The sequence below is a fragment of the Carassius carassius genome, chromosome 33 (assembly GCF_963082965.1).
Source record: "Carassius carassius chromosome 33, fCarCar2.1, whole genome shotgun sequence".
Taxonomy (NCBI): domain Eukaryota; kingdom Metazoa; phylum Chordata; class Actinopteri; order Cypriniformes; family Cyprinidae; genus Carassius; species Carassius carassius.
Genome location: NC_081787.1, coordinates 5300689 through 5317747, shown reverse-complemented (window position 1 = coordinate 5317747; position 17059 = coordinate 5300689). Strand labels below are relative to the sequence as shown.

Here is a 17059-nt window from a genome sequence, read left to right as displayed (position 1 = left end):
TATTATAATTTGCATGTTTTTTTCAGGCTGTGCTAGGAAGCACTACCACAAGCTGTACAACTCAGCAACTCTGAGATCAGTACTGAAAATGCTAAAATTATTTATACATACAGTATGTACATAATTCATAATAAAGCTTAACATACTTTACTTTTTATCTCTAATGTATATACAGTAAGTTAACAGATTATCATAACCATAAGTTTTTAGATGTTGGCTATTTTAGCTTTACATCAATGTACAGTACGTACATTTTTAAGCTACTTTGGTGAATCTGCCAAGTGAATAAATGTAAATATAAATGCAAATAAATACAGTAAAAACTGGTAGAGAAGGTGAGAGGCAGATCATTGGAAAGAGGGGGAAAAGTGATACACTATCACAGTAATTAACAGTGTGTGTGTGTGTGTGTGTGTGTGTGTGAGAAGCCATCTGTGCAGATCTGAGTTCACAGTTGTGGATGGTGTTATTTAAAGACCTGTCAACTCATCTAAAGTAATGGATCTCTCTATCTATATATCTATGCATTCATCCATCCATTACATCTCAGAAATTACTTTCTGTAACCTTACCAACATCCTTCATCTCAAATTCCCATTATATTTAAGGAGCCAAATTATGAAAATTTCAGAACTAATTTCATTGATTCTTAAGACCGCAGGAGAGTTGCGGTGGGTCTTAAAGAAGGGTCTTTTTAGAGATGCTAATTTAACATCCAGTGCTCGTATCCAGGCTGGAGGTGTGTTTCAGCCTATGTCTTTTTGCATTAAAGCCGGTTAAAACCGGTAATTTAAAGGCCTTACAAATCCCATTTTAGGCCCCAAGAGTGGAAATTGTCCTCTGGTCATTATACTTCATCAGACCCATGAAAGAAGCATTTGACTTTTCTGAGAAAGGGGGCTAATTGCCCATTTGAGTAATATAAAAAGACCTCCGCTTGAGCAGGGAGAAGGATGTGATTTCTTCGTCTAGATCTGCATGCCTTTCTGTGGTCTCTCTAGAGACCCCCACACCCCACTACTGATGATGGCGGGTAATGGACCTGCTCCAGGGAGCGTCTTTGTGCTGCATGTTTGTTCATGTTCTGTGGGCTGATGGTTATTATTGTTACTGAAGGCATGCGCTGAGGAAATGACTCTGTGGGAACTTTCGAGAATAAGTGAGCGCTGCCTGAATCTTATTTAAATCTGCCACTCGACAAATTGAAACTTTCCCTCTTTTAAAAGAAACTTGGGGAAGAGTTACACATGGGGTACACAATTTTAAGTTGTCACGTCTACATAAAATATGTAGGAAGCACATTTTAAAATGAATAATTGTCACCGAGTTAGAATACCAAACCCACTGCTATGATTGGCTAACAGTTGTGTATGACATCTCATGGACTTCAAACTGTTGAATGGTATTGTTATTATGGTAGTTATTATTAATGCATTTTATTTTCCCCATTTTCCATTTCCATAAAAACAAAAAAAAAACACTTATTTAACTTTATATTAAATGGCTCTTATTTTGACAGAACTGAATTTTAAAACATACAAGTGCTTTCTCAGCTAGTGCTGCAAAAAGAAACTAAAAAGTAAATAGATGTGTGTTCAATATAAAATGTCAAGATGTGACACAACTAGTTATTTTTATAAGGAATTGCGCAATGTTTTAACACCTTACTGTAAAAATAATGTCTCCCAACACTGCAGATACAGAGCAAAAACCACCGCTTCATCCGAACGTGTGAGGATCACATCTGATTCAGAGCCTCCCACCTGTCCCTGTGACATCAGATCCTGCATGGGGCATGCTGGCACTGTAGGTGGTATGCTATCATCAGTGGTCTCAGAAGGGCAGGCTGTTAATTAAGAGGGTTTACGCTCAGCAGTGGGTGTCTGGTGAGTTTTCACAGCACACTTAGTTCCCAAAATGCATAACACATCATTAGGGCCCCCATTAATGTTGGGACATAGAGTTAACAGCTAAATAAGAACAGGGCCCTCAGTGTCAAACGCCCTGCCCCATGTGAGCCACCCGCTCCGCATGGCCACTCAACACCTTTTAATTGAGCTGCAGAAATAGATCTGACCCCACTGGGAACCATTTTGTTTCTTATAAACCACCTGACATAAGCCTATGGTATTAACACCAACACATACTGAATACTGAATACTGCAAAAGCCTGACATGTTTGAAGACCTGAAGGAAGCAGATCTAAAGCCTAGGGGAGCACAAAGAGGGTGAGTATATTTTTTGGCATTTGAGTTGGGGTCCCATTGGCAGCATCTGGTTAACAGTTTGTGCATTTGTGGTGACAACTTTATCAAAACATCTGTCTGCATTTAGCGCTCCATTACACTCGCATAATAGCTTGAGTTGTATTTACTAATCAAACAAGAGAGCACAAAAATGTACCTCTAATTTGAGACCTTCAGTATTTCACATTACACCACAAACTTGCTTTTCATTATACAAAGTGTCATGTTAACCTCTGAAAAAAAAATAATAATAGAAAATAAAATAAAAAACCTTGAAACATGTCTGAATGGTTAATGGAGAGTCACTGTGCAATATGCTTTATAAGACTAGATTTGACAAAGTATTGAATACCCTGCGCTCAGCAGCACACAGGTGCATCTCAATAAATTAGAATGTTGTGGAAAAGTTCATTTATTTCAGTAATTCAACTCAAATTGTGAAACTTGTGTAATAAATAAATTCAGTGCACACAGACTAAAGTAGTATAAGTCTTTGGTTCTTTTAATTGTGATGATTTTGGCTCTCATTTAACAAAAACCCACAAATTCTCAACAAATTAGAATATGGTGACATGCCAATCAGCTAATCAACTCAAAACACCTGCAAAGGTTTGCTGAGCCTTCAAAAGTCTCTCAGTTTAGTTCACTATAAAGTTGAGAAGACAATCATTGACACCCTTCACAAGGAGGGTAAGCCACAAAACATTAATTGCCAAAGAAACTGGCTGTTCACAGAGTGCTGTATCCAAGCATGTTAACAGAGAGTTGAGTGGAAGGAAAAGTGTGGAAGAAAAAGATGCACAACCAACCGAGAGAACCGCAGCATTATGAGTATTGTCAAGCAAAATCAATTCAAGAATTTGAGTGTACTTCACAAGGAATGGACTGAGGCTGGGGTCAAGGCATCAAGAGCCACCACACACAGACGTGTCAAGGAATTTGCTGAACCACAGACAATGTCAGAAGCATCTTACCTGGGCTAAGGAGAAGAAGAGCTGGACTGTTGTCCAGTGGTCCAAAGTCCTCTTTTTAGATGAGAGCAAGTTTTGTATTTAATTTGGAAATCAAGGTCCTAGAGTCTGGAGGAAGGGTGGAGAAGCTCATAGCCCAAGTTGCTTGAAGTCCAGTGTTAAGTTCCCACAGTCTGTGATGATTTGGGGTGCAATGTCATCTGTTGGTGTTGGTCCATTGTGTTTTTTGAAAACCAAAGTCACTGCACCCGTTTACCAATACATTTTGGAGCACTTCATGCTTCCTTTTGCTGACCAACTTTTTAAAGATGCTGATTTCTTTTTCCAGCAGGATTTGACACCTGCCCACACTGCCCAAAGCACCAAAAGTTGGTTAAATGACCATGGTGTTGGTGTGCTTGACTGGCCAGCAAACTCACCAGACCTGAACCCCAGAGAGAATCTATGGGCTATTGTCAAAAGAGAAAAAAAGAGACCAAAAAATGCAGATGACCTGAAGGCCACTATCAAAGAAACCTGGGCTTCCAGACCACCTCAGCAGTGCCACAAACTGATCACCTCCACGCCGAATTGAGGCAGTGATTAAAGCAAAAATATCCCCTACCAAGTATTGCGTACATGTACAATAAATTAACATACTTTCCAGAAGGCCATGTTTTTTTTTTTTTGGTCTTATGATGTATTCTAATTCATTGAAATGGTATGTTTTTGTTAAATGTGAGCCAAAATCTTCACAATTAAAAGAACCAAAGACTTAAACTATTTCAGTCTCACTGTTTCACAATTTGATTTGAATTACTGAAATAAATTAACTTTTCCACGATATTCAAATTTATTGAGGTGCACCTGTAGTGCCATAATTGAATCCAAGGGCAAAAGCACCCCAAATTGCAGACACTTAGCCACGATATACTGTACCAAACATTTAATAATTAAAGAATCATTCCTACAGAGGGATAAAACAACAGCCTGAGAGATACAGGCAATGCCATCGGCAATTAGGCAGAGCTTAGCAGGCTGGTGTCAGAAGAGGTGTCACAGCTGTCCAAACTGTGAGTTTAACCAGCGTATCATGAGTGCTATTAAGTACCAACTGACCCCCTGATGGCCTTCAGGGCTCAGACTGCCCACTGAGTCTTGTCTTTTTGGAAATGATGCCCTGTTAAGCTCCTTCATTAGACGTCTCAGCCACCCACTGCGGCTACAGTGATTTACCATGCACAAAGGGTGTTCTGAAGTACGGCTTACTGAGACACAAGGTACTGAGACCCACAAGGACATAGCTGGTAAGCTATCTTTTCTGTTAGTTGTTTGTGCTTGCCAAGCAATGTATTCACTTTAATATAAAGCTCACAGGTTTGTTTTGCATTTTGTTCACTTTAGAGCATCTTTAAAAATAGTTGTGGCTGTGATCATGATGTGCATTTGCCTTGAGAGATTCCAGAACAGATTAAAGGCTTTCAGCAAGAATACTCTTAAAAGATTAAGGGACCTGTTAATGCAATTATTGTAAGCCTGCTGGCATATACATACAACCTAAGATCAGCAGTGAGTGGAGACTGTCCAAATACTGCAGCACTGCTAAACGTATTGTGCTAATTTTAGTACTGGGACAAAACAAACGACAAAACCGAAAAAAAAAAAAAATCTACTTCTAATCAACTAAGTGAGGCAAATATTTGGATTAAAATAAAGAGATAAATCAAATGAAATGGTACATACTGTATGTGCTAAATCACACTCTCTCTCAAATGTAATGTCTGATTCTTTTTAAAACATGTAAATGAAAATGTTATTAAAAAAAAAGAATGTCAAATAATGTGATTAAAGTTTCACTCCATGTACAAGGATACAAGGATGTTGTTTTTGGGGTTAATTAAATACCTGAGGCATGAATATCATTGCCTTGAAATGAGCTGTTTTGCTTGTATCCCTTGACAAGCAGTTACAGACAGAGGAGGCATCTGAAGCTTCAGGGACACTTGAAACCAATTCCCAAGCCATCAACGAGCAAACAAGAAAACTCTCAGCTGTCTCAAGGTTGATGTGAAAGAGTTTCAGGGTGTTGGGGAGAGTGGACAAGGCTACAGGGCAATGAGAAATAGAATGTGATGAGGAGAGCAAGAGACAGAGAGACAGAGAGGGAGGGACTGCATTTAATCTTTTAATTTAGTTTTTATTTTTAATACCCGCCAGGTTCTTTTGTTCTCCCTTTGATCTTTTCCTGCCTAGATTTATTGCAACACACCAACAAAGCACTGAATCAACAAAATAAAATAATCAACAAAAAGTGTGACTTGACAGCTGTGGGGTGATGAGAGAGGGACGGAGAGGGAAAAGTCGAGCACAATGTGAAGTGAAGTGAAGTGACATTCGGCCAAGTATGGTGACCCATACTCAGAATTTGTGCTCTGCATTTAACCCATCCGAAGTGCACACACACAGAGCAGTGAACACACACACACACACACACACACTGTGAACACACACCCGGAGCAGTGGGCAGCCATTTTTTATGCTGCGGCGCCCAGGGAGCAGTTGGGGGTTCGGTGCCTTGCTCAAGGGCACCTCAGTCGTGGTATTGAGGGTGGTGAGAGAACTGTACATGCACTCCCCCCACCCACAATTCCTGCCGGCCCGGGACTCGAACCCACAATCCTTCGATTGGGAGTCCGATTCTCTAACCACCAGGCCACGACTTCCCCAATGTCACATACATACTGCTGAGGGGCTCCTAAACAGAATATGACTAGCTCTTTCTTGCTTCTCTCTGAATACCAAGCGCAAGCTATCTGCTTGTTTAGTTAGCTCATAAAGTAGGAATTAGGTGTTAGGCAGGGTGCCGTGGTCCTCTGAAATCCACAACAGAGCATGTGACGTACTGAACAAGAATCAACACACAAATCCAGGATCAATCTGGATCCAAACAAACAAACACCCCGAGGGACCACTAAAGCCCCTGATGTGAAACTCATCAGTTCGGCAACTAATTGTCATTCTGTGTGGCATGACAAGTGATGACAGTCTATAAAAACCCAGATGCACATTTAATACAGTTAGGTAGGCAGGTAGGACTGCCAATTGAGTGTGAAGACATAGAGGGGCAGAGAGTGATGGAACATTGGATGATCTGCCCTACTGCTCGCAAGTTGGACCATACGCTTGAGAGCCACCAGTGAGCCAAAGAGCCCAGCTCAGTTTTCATTTTCACCTAAGATGGCCCATTACTGAGACATCTAACACATCATGTTTATAGAAATAAGTGGCCAGATCAATTATAATCAAAGCACGGGATACTAAGACTCTTCCTCTCCTCATCAATTCAATATTATGTCATTTACAACCAATTTGACTGATTAAGTGCAATTTTCCACTGAAATGTCACACCTAACAACTAACTGCAAATTACTTAAAGGGAAAAATGGAAATTATGTCATTATTTACATGTCATGTCATTCAAAACCTCTATGCATTCTTTTATCTGTGGAACATAAAAAATATTTTGTTGGTAATTAAACAGTTTTGTTTTCCATTGACTTCCACTGAATCAATGGGAGCTAAAATTGTTTGGTCACCAACATTCTTCAAAATATCTTCTATTATGTTCCACAGAAAAAAAAATAAAAATACAAAGCCATATAGGTTTGGATTGATGTGAGGGTTAGAAAACAAGATTTGCAATTTTTGGGTGGGTTATCCTTTAATTCAAAAGGGGACAGAATTTATGTGTGCATATGCAGTTTGTATATTTTATTGTACTTATTGTTTACAACATTTTCTTAATTATTCATGATGCTGTATCATATTTTACACTAACCAATTTATGTTATTAAAATTATATACTATTTTGTATAGATAAAACACTAAGTTAAAAATAAAACATGAAAAATTAAAATTATAACATGCAGTACAAAATTAAAGAGATTTGCTAAGTGCATTACATTTTATTAACACAACCAATTAAGAATCCAATATCATTAAATAAATAAACAAATATCAGCAATAGTACCATGTATCTCTAAAATACATATAAAAAGACTTTAAGTACAGTATTAATGCTGTTTAAATGACAATCCTGAGCTGTTAGCATGTCCTCATATCCCACAGAGCAAAAGAGACTTGTGTGGAGCATTAAGAGTCAAATCTGCTCTCAGTAAGAGATTACGAGCATGCAGAGTCCACAAACACCAAATGGAGTTGGAGTGAAAGGTTGGACTGTACATTTGGGCCATGATGACTATGTGAGTGAGCGGGAGAGAGGAGCGTAATTTGGCAGTGCCCTTTAAGTGCTGTTACATATGGCCCCTGCACACTGTTAGTCTCCCGTGGCAACATTTCCCAGGGATGCATCTGCAGTCAGTGAGCCACTATCACTTTAAGTAGCCAAGCAGCATCAATCTGACGGCCACCAACTCTGCTTCTCCACAGCAGCTGCGCCTGTCAGTCTGTCTATCTGTCCTCCCTCCATCCAGCTCTATACACCTACCCATAATTCCTGCTCACTGTCACTGTCACCGCACGTCCCCCAGGGACCGCTGGCCACTTCACCCCGGGCTGCAAGAGCTCTGGGATCTGTTGTCAGTGGCTAAGTACTGTGGCAAGAAACAGTTGAATGGAGGGAGAAAAAAGAGGCTGCAATCTCTCCAGCGGGTTTGTCTTCCTCTTTCACTCGGTCTGACTGTGATCAATGACATCGAATTGAAATCCATTTCGGTGCAATCAATGCGGCACCAGCAGTGGATCACACAGAGGACGACTCGCAGGCCTGACACTGCCTTTTTCAAAGATGACCCATCCACGGCTTCGCTCCGGATCTGCGGCAGCCTGCTCATTATGATGCCACTGCATTTCAGAACTCGCTCTCTCTCTTCTTGTTCCTGCTTCCTCTTCTAGCCAGCCTCAGCTGAAGTGGCTGGCTTCTCTTATTAGCATCATCAAAGACATTCAAAAAGGGATGTAAAAGACAAAGATTATCTAAACCAATCAGTCAAGTCTGAGCTAGTAAGCCAGTCACCTTCAATTTAGATCCTCACCGATCAAAGGTCTCCTGCTATTTTAGCATGCATCTGCAGTTTGGCACTGTGCCGAACATCCCTGCACAGAGTCAGCAACAAGTCTACAGCCTGAGGCATGAAGTGGGTCGACCGATGTAAGTTATAAGATGGCTAAGACTGAATGGGTGACGGCGGATCAGTGGCATCTGGCTGGGAAACATCTGCTGGGAATTGGTGTCACATTTGAAGCAGCAGGGGGGTGGAATTGGAGATACTTCCTGTAACTGAAGTAACCGCTCTAAGATCAGGTTGCAATTCTCTCCAGCAGCATGCATAAACACAGAGCAGAAGGATTAGCTACTGGTGACATGGCCTGCAACACAATACACTGTCCTGCTTTTATGTTTCACACCTTAACTGTACAACACACGCCATGTAGAAGCAGAGATCTCCATGTCCAAAAACATCTAATCAAAATATATTCACCTTTACATTTTCTCTGCACATACCCTAAAATAAGAGCAAAATTAAATCATGTAAGTCTCTTACTAGGTGTGAAAATGCACCCAGATTCCTGATACATCTAAATTACTTCATACTATGCTTTGCAAAGGCAAAACATAGTAAATGTACACTCCAGGTGAACCATATTTTGGTTTTGTTGGTGATGGTGGTGTACTGTAGTTACAGTATGTTGCCTTTTTAGGCCAGAACATACCGATTTTATTTTTCCTTTAATTTTGTTCGGGTAATACGTTAATCTTTACATTTAGAGCAAACTATGAGTTATGAACAAAACTGAATATTTATAAAATGAAATAATGTTCTTCTTTTGAAACATTGCACAACATCTCCACCTTTATGAGATTCATACATTTATAGTCTTGTATTCTCTAACTGTATTATGCAAGACTCAACAGACTAGTTAGTATATTCATGTCTAAAGTTTATATCATCACACTTTGTTTCTAGTGCACACATTAGTGCCACCAAACAAATCTGCCCTGAAACAAAGTTAATCATCACATTTCTTGATTGTTTTTTTTAATAAAGTTAAACTGAACAGTGGGTAATTTAGTGCTGACATTTTTTATATTTCATAATTAAAGGCAAAATATTGTACAGTTTGTTATATTTACACTATTTTTATATATTATTATTTATATATTATATATTATATTATTTAAAAATAAAATGTTTTTACTTTATTTACTGGAAAAAAGCTATAAAAAAGCTCACCATGCCGAGGCTCTATTTTTTTAATCAAAAATACAGTATAAATAGTATATAATATTATCATTTTAGCATTTGTTTTCCATTATGAATTTTCAGAAGCCATCATTCAGTGTCACATGATTCTTGAGAAATCATTCTCTTATTTTTATCCTTCATTTCTTATTATCAGTTTTGAAAACCATTAAAGATATTTTTTCAGGATTCTCTGATAGAACGTTACAAAGAGCAGCATTTATTTTTTTTCAAATAAAAGTATTTTGTAACATGAATGCATCCTTAATATAAAAAGTATTAATTTTTGTCAAAAAAAAAAAAAAATATATATATATAATATATTTTGACAAAAATTAATACTTTTTATATTAAGGATGCATTCATGTTACAAAATACTTTTATTATATATATATATATATATATATATATATATATATACTGTATGATCAATAAGGGCTGAACCCTATATATTTGGCAATTCTGTGCTGCAAATGTGCTGTATATATAAGCATGTCTATACTTTGAGGTATATTTCTGTATTTTTACCTCCTTGTCTGGTGAACTCATCTGCTTCATGATGCACCAGGTCAGCCACACATCCCCCATAATGCAGACGTGACTCATGATCGAAAGCCTTCAGGGTCTCGCTGGAGCTGTAGGATTTCTGGGTGGGTACGCGACATTCATCGTTGTCCAAGGAGGAGGTGGTGAAGTGGAAATCTTTCCCATAGTGGCCGTGGGTCAGTGTACGGTGCCTGCGCTCCTTCAGATCCATGACAGCTGCTGCAGCCTGATGATCAGATCAGTCCGCAAGGTGGTGGTCTCAACAGCTGTACAGTCCTTCACCTGGTAATAGAAGACAACAAAAATCAATAGAGAACAAAATATATATTCCCTGCAGAAATGAGCAGCATGGATTGCCGGTTTAAGCTGGTTGGTGCTGGTCCATATAAATGATTTACACTCTGTCAGGTTATAAGCTCTGGATGTGTTTGTTTATGAAACATTTTCGCCAATTTGATTATTCTTTCAACCACCAAAAAGAACATGGTACTCAATATGTAACACATTTGATCACGTTTTACCAATCCAAAGTTCACCACTGATTTTGTTTAAAAATGAGTACAGAAAAGAGGCTGCTATAGTTAAATTCTGCTTATTAAAAAGAAAACATAGCATACCATTTAGTTAATATGTCAAAAGGCTAAATTCCGTCTGTGAATTTCATATAATAAAAAAAAAAAAGGAAATGAAAACTTTGGCTGCATGGTGCATTCATAAACAAAACAGTGGAGAGACATCAAAACAAAAAGAAGCAGCTGTCAGTACAGCCATAATTACAGATGAAATGTGAGCAGGAACTGAGACGAGTGGAGGAGTGAAGTCATGATGCCGGTGAAGAATGAGTGATAGAGTGAAAGCGAGGAGAAGAGGGAGGAGAAAGGAAATGACTTGAGGGCATTTCGAGTCTCTCCCTCATTATCACAGACAGAGTGAGAAAAGCTCCCTCTGTGGATGAGAGAGGATAATCACGGATTCCTGGATGTGCCGCGGAAAACCGGGAGCCAAACACAGCCCGGCCCGATCATATCACACGCTCACACACAAAAACACCAGCACTAATTTACTTTAAATCCTATGCACACTGGCTGAGATGACTGATATCCCAGTACCACCATAAGTTTTTTTTTTTTTTCTTCAAAGGTGCTTTTAATGTTAAAATATGTTGCCAAATGATTCTACTTTCATTGTATTATGGGTTTTTAATAAAATGTGAATTATTATTATTATTGTTGTTGTTATTATTATTATAACTCAATGAAACATACAGTATTATGTGATTAACTGTGATTTAATCATAAAATAAAATCAACACCACAATTAAAACATTTGGTTATTTTATTTCTTAATTAACAATTCGTTTGTTATGTGATTAACTGTGATTAATCACATTAGATGTGACTAATTTAATCATTAAATTAATATTTTGAACAAGGACGCATTAAAAATGTATTGCAAGTGACATTTATAATGTTACAAAAGATTTATATTTCAAATAAATGTTTTTCTTTACAACTTTCTATTAATCAAATAATCCTAAAAACTGTATATCACGTACACACACAACATCAAAAAAGGATATGATCAAATATTTCTTGATCACAAAATCAGCATATTAGAATGATTTCTGGAAGATCGTGTGCCTGAAAAATTCAGCAATCAGAGGAATAACCACATTAAAAATATATATATATTCAAATAGAATGCTGTTATTTGAAATCAAAATGTTACTGTTTTATTGTATTTTCAATTAAATAAATGTTGCCTTGGTGAGATTTTTTTTTTTAATCCGTACAATTAAACCCTTAAATAAATGTAGATTTAACATAAAATAATTTTTATACTAATACTAATAATAAGATGCTCATAAGACATGTGTGGACAATTCTTAACTTGAGTCATAACAGGAAAGTGTTGCTTCAAAAGTCCTGGAGAGAGCATCTTAATGACATAAAACACACACACAAAGAATGCTGAATTAATGTGTGGAGCATTAACTTTGGGTTAAATATGGACTAACCTGAATGTCGGGTTTATTTTTTAAATTAGGTTTTCAACCCAGCACTTGGGTTAGTCCATATTTGACCCAAAGTTGGCTTGAAATAACCCAAAATTTTTTCCAAAATATGTTTATTTTCTCTGCTTATTTTCATTATTATCTTTTAGAATTCACCTGTCACTGTGCAACTCTTCAGAGCATGTGAACTACCCACAAAGGCCATGTTTCTGACACAAATGCCATTCTAACTTTAGACATGATTCCACAGTTTTGGCATGAAAGAGAGTTGACAGTAATTAGACACTAATTAAAAGTAAATTCACCCACACTAGTCCAGCTGCATGCCGCCTTCCTCCACAAACACTCACAGTTATTATACCTGAGCTGTCTGAGTACAGAGAATGTCAGGGGGAACTTTAGCCGGCCCCTCTGTGCCTGTCTGTTTTACTAAGTGCGGTCAGTACAAAGTCTGCCTGCTCATGTCCCCCTCAACAAGCGCTCTCCACGCTGTTCCACCTGCATTAGCTTGATTGGAGGAGAAGTCCACTTCCCAAGGGACAGTCCTGCATTCGGCGCGGAGGGGATGATTTTCCTGCACGGCAACAGATCATTACATAACAACACGACCACTAGCTGTCCCGCACATACTGAAAATAGTTTAATATAATCAGGTCTTCTAACATGATAATTATTTACTGTGAAACACTCGCATAAAAGAATGAGATAGACAAAGCGTGTGACACTCGCTTAATGCTGATTCATTAAAGGAGACTATAAGGTCATTTTTAGAATTGCCTCCAGTGTCTGTTGATTAGAAGCAGATATTTAATGTTTAGAAAGGCCTCATTATAAGCTAAAATAAAACATTCAATCACAGAGACCATTAACAGTTCAGAATGGGAGTGTTTACTACGGTGAATATAAAATGGACAGAGCTTCAGAATGTTGAATGCAGGAAAAGTCTTTGCTTACAAATGAATGCACAATTACCGTACATGTTCGTTCAAATATTAAAAAGTCCACTTCATGTCAAAAATGTATTCTATTCATTGCATCTGACCTTTTCTTCACTCTACCAGGCCTTAACTGGAAAGCTTTGTTGGGATGTCTGGAGTGGGTTATTTGGTCAGCCATTGGGCTGCAGGGGCCTTTCAGAGAACTGATTTAAGGTGCAGTGACATGGGTTTCTGCGAGAGCATCACATGCGTGGGTGTGTGGATGGAGGAAGGGCTGCTTAAAGGAGGGCCCTGGGGCTGCTCGAACACCACAGTGGTGAGATGATGCATGATGGTGTGGAGGAGAACCAGGTCAATATGAGCCCAGGCTGCAGCACAACCAGGTCAGTCTTTCCATTCATTACAGGCAGTGAAGGAGAAGTGAGGCCTCAGGGATCAGAGCAGATCCTGCCTCCCTCTCCTCAGGCTCAGCCCACTGATACTCTCTCCTTCAGGTTAAGAATCTGTGCCTAACTTGTTCCAACACACAAAGTGCCACAGTCACAATCTATGTGAGACATAGGCAAGCGATGAATGACCATACAGAGAATGTAAAAAAACAGCAGTGCAGACCATGAAATTGCAGCTGAACTGTAGGCTTTAATGGAGAATGATAGAAGTGTTGTGAGTTAATCTGAAAAAAATAAAATAAAATACAGAGGCCAAATTTTGGCATGGCGAAGACCTTCTGCCTAAATTGAACTTTCAAGGGCGAGAGCTTAAAAACGACATGGGTCTCTGTAGAAACAGCTCAGAATGAAAAATCTGGCTGCTACAGAGAAATCACCAAGCATTTAAGCTGGGAGCAAAACTGGGAGCACTATTTTCAAGGCAAAGGCAAAGACATAAACAAACCCTTAATCTCAGAGATTCGAAAGTTGAAGCTTCATTATAAATAATGACAATGTTCTGTTTAAGATTGCAGGGTCACATTCTAGTCTAAATGTCTACAGCAGCAACATCAAACCCAGAATAAAGTGACAATAAACATTAACAAACATGCCCCTGAATTCTCCTCTCTGTTTATGCTCTTTGGCCTCCAATGCTTCAAAAAATACAGCTATGACTAGAGTCATATAATGTACAAAATGCAGAATAACTACAAACTGTCGAGTTGAAACATTAGAAGGTATTTTTATCTGAGACGGCAGCACTTATAGTTATAAACTATATGAAATGTATCTTTCTTGCTTTGAAATGAATTTAAATGACATTAAGTGAATCAATCAACATACAAAGCCGTACATGAATTAGTAATAACGTAACCTCAGCTTTTTATCTATATTATTCCTGGCCTGGCTGTAGCTACAAAGCAGTTACATATCATGGATGAATGAATGAATACTGTCTTAGTGTATTCATTCATTCATTCATTCATTCATCAGAGTGTCAGAAATAGGCATTATTTTATTTATTTTATCAAATTACTTAATTCAAATTACTTAATTAATCTTCATTCAAAGGTTGTTGTTTTTTTCATACAAATGTATGCTCATTTATCACACACCACAAACTTAAAATGTATTACAAAGGCAATTAATTCAGAAATGTGATAAGACTTTTTCCTTACCAATGCACTGAATTAAACTGGTATAAAACACACACATACACATCAGGGCACAATTTACTTGACAGGTAATAGGATGATCTCTTTTGTTTCATTTTAGGAGGAAGCCAGAGGGGAGAGTTCTCTTAAGCATGTAAAGCATAGACGTTTTAGTGGTGTGTTTTATCGGCTGTTCAATTTTAACATGTGACATTAGTGCCTTTATTTCACAGTCAGATGAGAGGAACAGATCTGAAATTGTGCCGTAGCCTTGATGGCAAGAAAAAAGTGAGACAGAGAACTGTTTGGCTTTTGATTAAGATTTTAATGAGTGCATCCTCTCCCAGGCAGGGGTCATTAATCATGTCCTGTATGGTATGACCGACAGGATAGAGTCTGTTCATGTCAGTCTTCAGCTGGAACCAGGCCACCATTTTAGGTGCACACATGACCAATTTCTAGTGATGAACTTATGCTCAGTTTGTCCCTTTTAATATCTCACTCTCCTGCACTGTCTATCTCTCAATATATATTTCTGTACTCCCCCATCTCTCCAGGGAAACCCCTCCTCTTCTATATCTCACCTTCTGTGGGAAAAGAGATATTCTAATTATGCTGCAAATAATGCCAAGCTGCTCTCTATTCTAAAATGTATTACAACAATCACCTTTAATATGATTTGACCTGTGAGAATAGTCAAGCCTGCATAAACAAGATGAGATGCAGTTCACTTCAGTTCACTCCAATGTTTTTTTTTTTTTTCACAGCCTAAAAAAACAACAGCCAACAATTAATATAAAAGTCGTGACCTAGTGGTTAGAGAGTTTGACTCCTAACCCTAGGGTTGTGGGTTTGAATCCCAGGCCGGCAATACCACGACTTAGGTGCCCTTGAGCAAGGAATCGAACCCCCAACTGGTCCACGGGCGCCGCAGCATAAATGGCTGCCCACTGCTCCGGGTGTGTGTTCACAGTGTGTGTGTGTGTTCACTGCTCTGTGTGTGTGCACTTTGGACTGTCATTAATGATTTTTAAGTAGCATGTCAGAATATTAGATTAAATATTATATTATTTCTGAAGGATCATGTGACACTGAAGACTAAAGTAATTATGATGCTAAAAAATCAGCTTTGAAATCACAGCAATAAATTACATTACAAAATTACATTTTAAAACAGAATGTGGTTATTTTAAATAGTAAAAATATTTCATAATATTATTGCTTTTCCTGTATTTTGGATCAGATAAATACAGGCATGATGAGCAGAAGAGAATTCTTTAAAAACAACATTAAAAATCTTCAAAAACTTTTGACTGGTAGTGTATTGTATATATCAAATATATATTATGTTTTATTATACAATATATCTTCCCATCCTCATTAACATCCTCTCACTCATGATTTTGAGATTAAAAATGTCTCTTGATTGTCCTTAATTTCACACTCTCACAAATAAGAGCAACAAGACTAGCTGTTTATTAGACTGATCTCAAAATGCACATCCTTGCATGCTCTCAATTTCTTAATCTGCCACTAAACAAAGGGATCGGAGGCAGTCAGAGGTGCTGTGCTGACACGTCACTGCTAACACCAACAGTAACAACCACGCAGTCACCAGAGTGAAGGTGCAAACACATGTGGTAATTAAAGACCGATGAAGGGAAGCTGCTGCAAGGGGAAACAGTTAGAGACAGCGCACAGCCTGGTCTGCTGGGAGTTTGAGTAATGACTTTCTCTACAGCTCTGGCGAGATTACTTCTTAACCCAAGCCGTATCACGCACAAGCAGAATTACACGTACATTAACCTACAGCTCACGTAGGGTGAAATAACCAAGATGGTCTGATGCTCCACTGGGTGTTTTCAGCACTGGAAAAAGGCATATCTATACACACTTCCTAATGTAAACATTTCTTTCTTCCTTTCAGCAAGGTGTGCAAACATATGCTGAGAGCCCGACGAGAAGTTCAGAAGTTAAGAAAAGCTGACAAGTTTAACGCCTGCAACAACAGCAGATGAGGTACATGAATAGCACCAGGTGAGAGTGTGGCTCTGGAGCACAGGTGCACCTCTCATCTCCTCTCCACGCAACCTTGATGAGGGTTAAAGAGACGTTGGGACTTTTGACACAGACAGCACCGAGCGCAGACGTGAGCGTGTGACCCACGGCCCGCGCCAGGGCTGCCAGAGCCGGTCTGACGTCACCCGCTGGCACCTCCCAGCATTATTAAAACAATACACTTGACAGCCTCATACCGTCATCTCAGAGAACATTAGTAAATCTGTGTCACAGCTTGACATTCTTACCATCTGCTGGGCACATTATTCAAATTTGCAATAAATGCCACCATAGAGAGTGGTGATGCAGAGTAATTAGCAAACTGACAGAGGTGCCACGTTATGGCTGAGTGAAGCTGCATTTTTCTTCTGCCTTATTGTTGGTTTTAATCTTCATATCACAGGACACGAGAAGGGCAGGGCAAAACATGTTAGAAAGCCACAGCAGCACTGTTTAAAC

At 38.6% G+C, this 17059-nt stretch overlaps 1 protein-coding gene across 3 annotated transcripts in view; it reads right to left on the bottom strand.

The window, feature by feature from the left end:
* The window catches only part of LOC132113553 (teneurin-2-like), a 364954-nt gene that overhangs the window by 243874 nt on the left and 104021 nt on the right, over positions 1–17059 (bottom strand). For all 3 annotated transcript variants that reach the window (XM_059521368.1, XM_059521369.1, XM_059521370.1), the window contains one exon: positions 9988–10287. In XM_059521368.1, the coding sequence (XP_059377351.1) occupies positions 9988–10216 (229 nt within the window). In that variant the 5' untranslated portion in view covers positions 10217–10287. The remainder of the gene's footprint in view (positions 1–9987; positions 10288–17059) is intronic.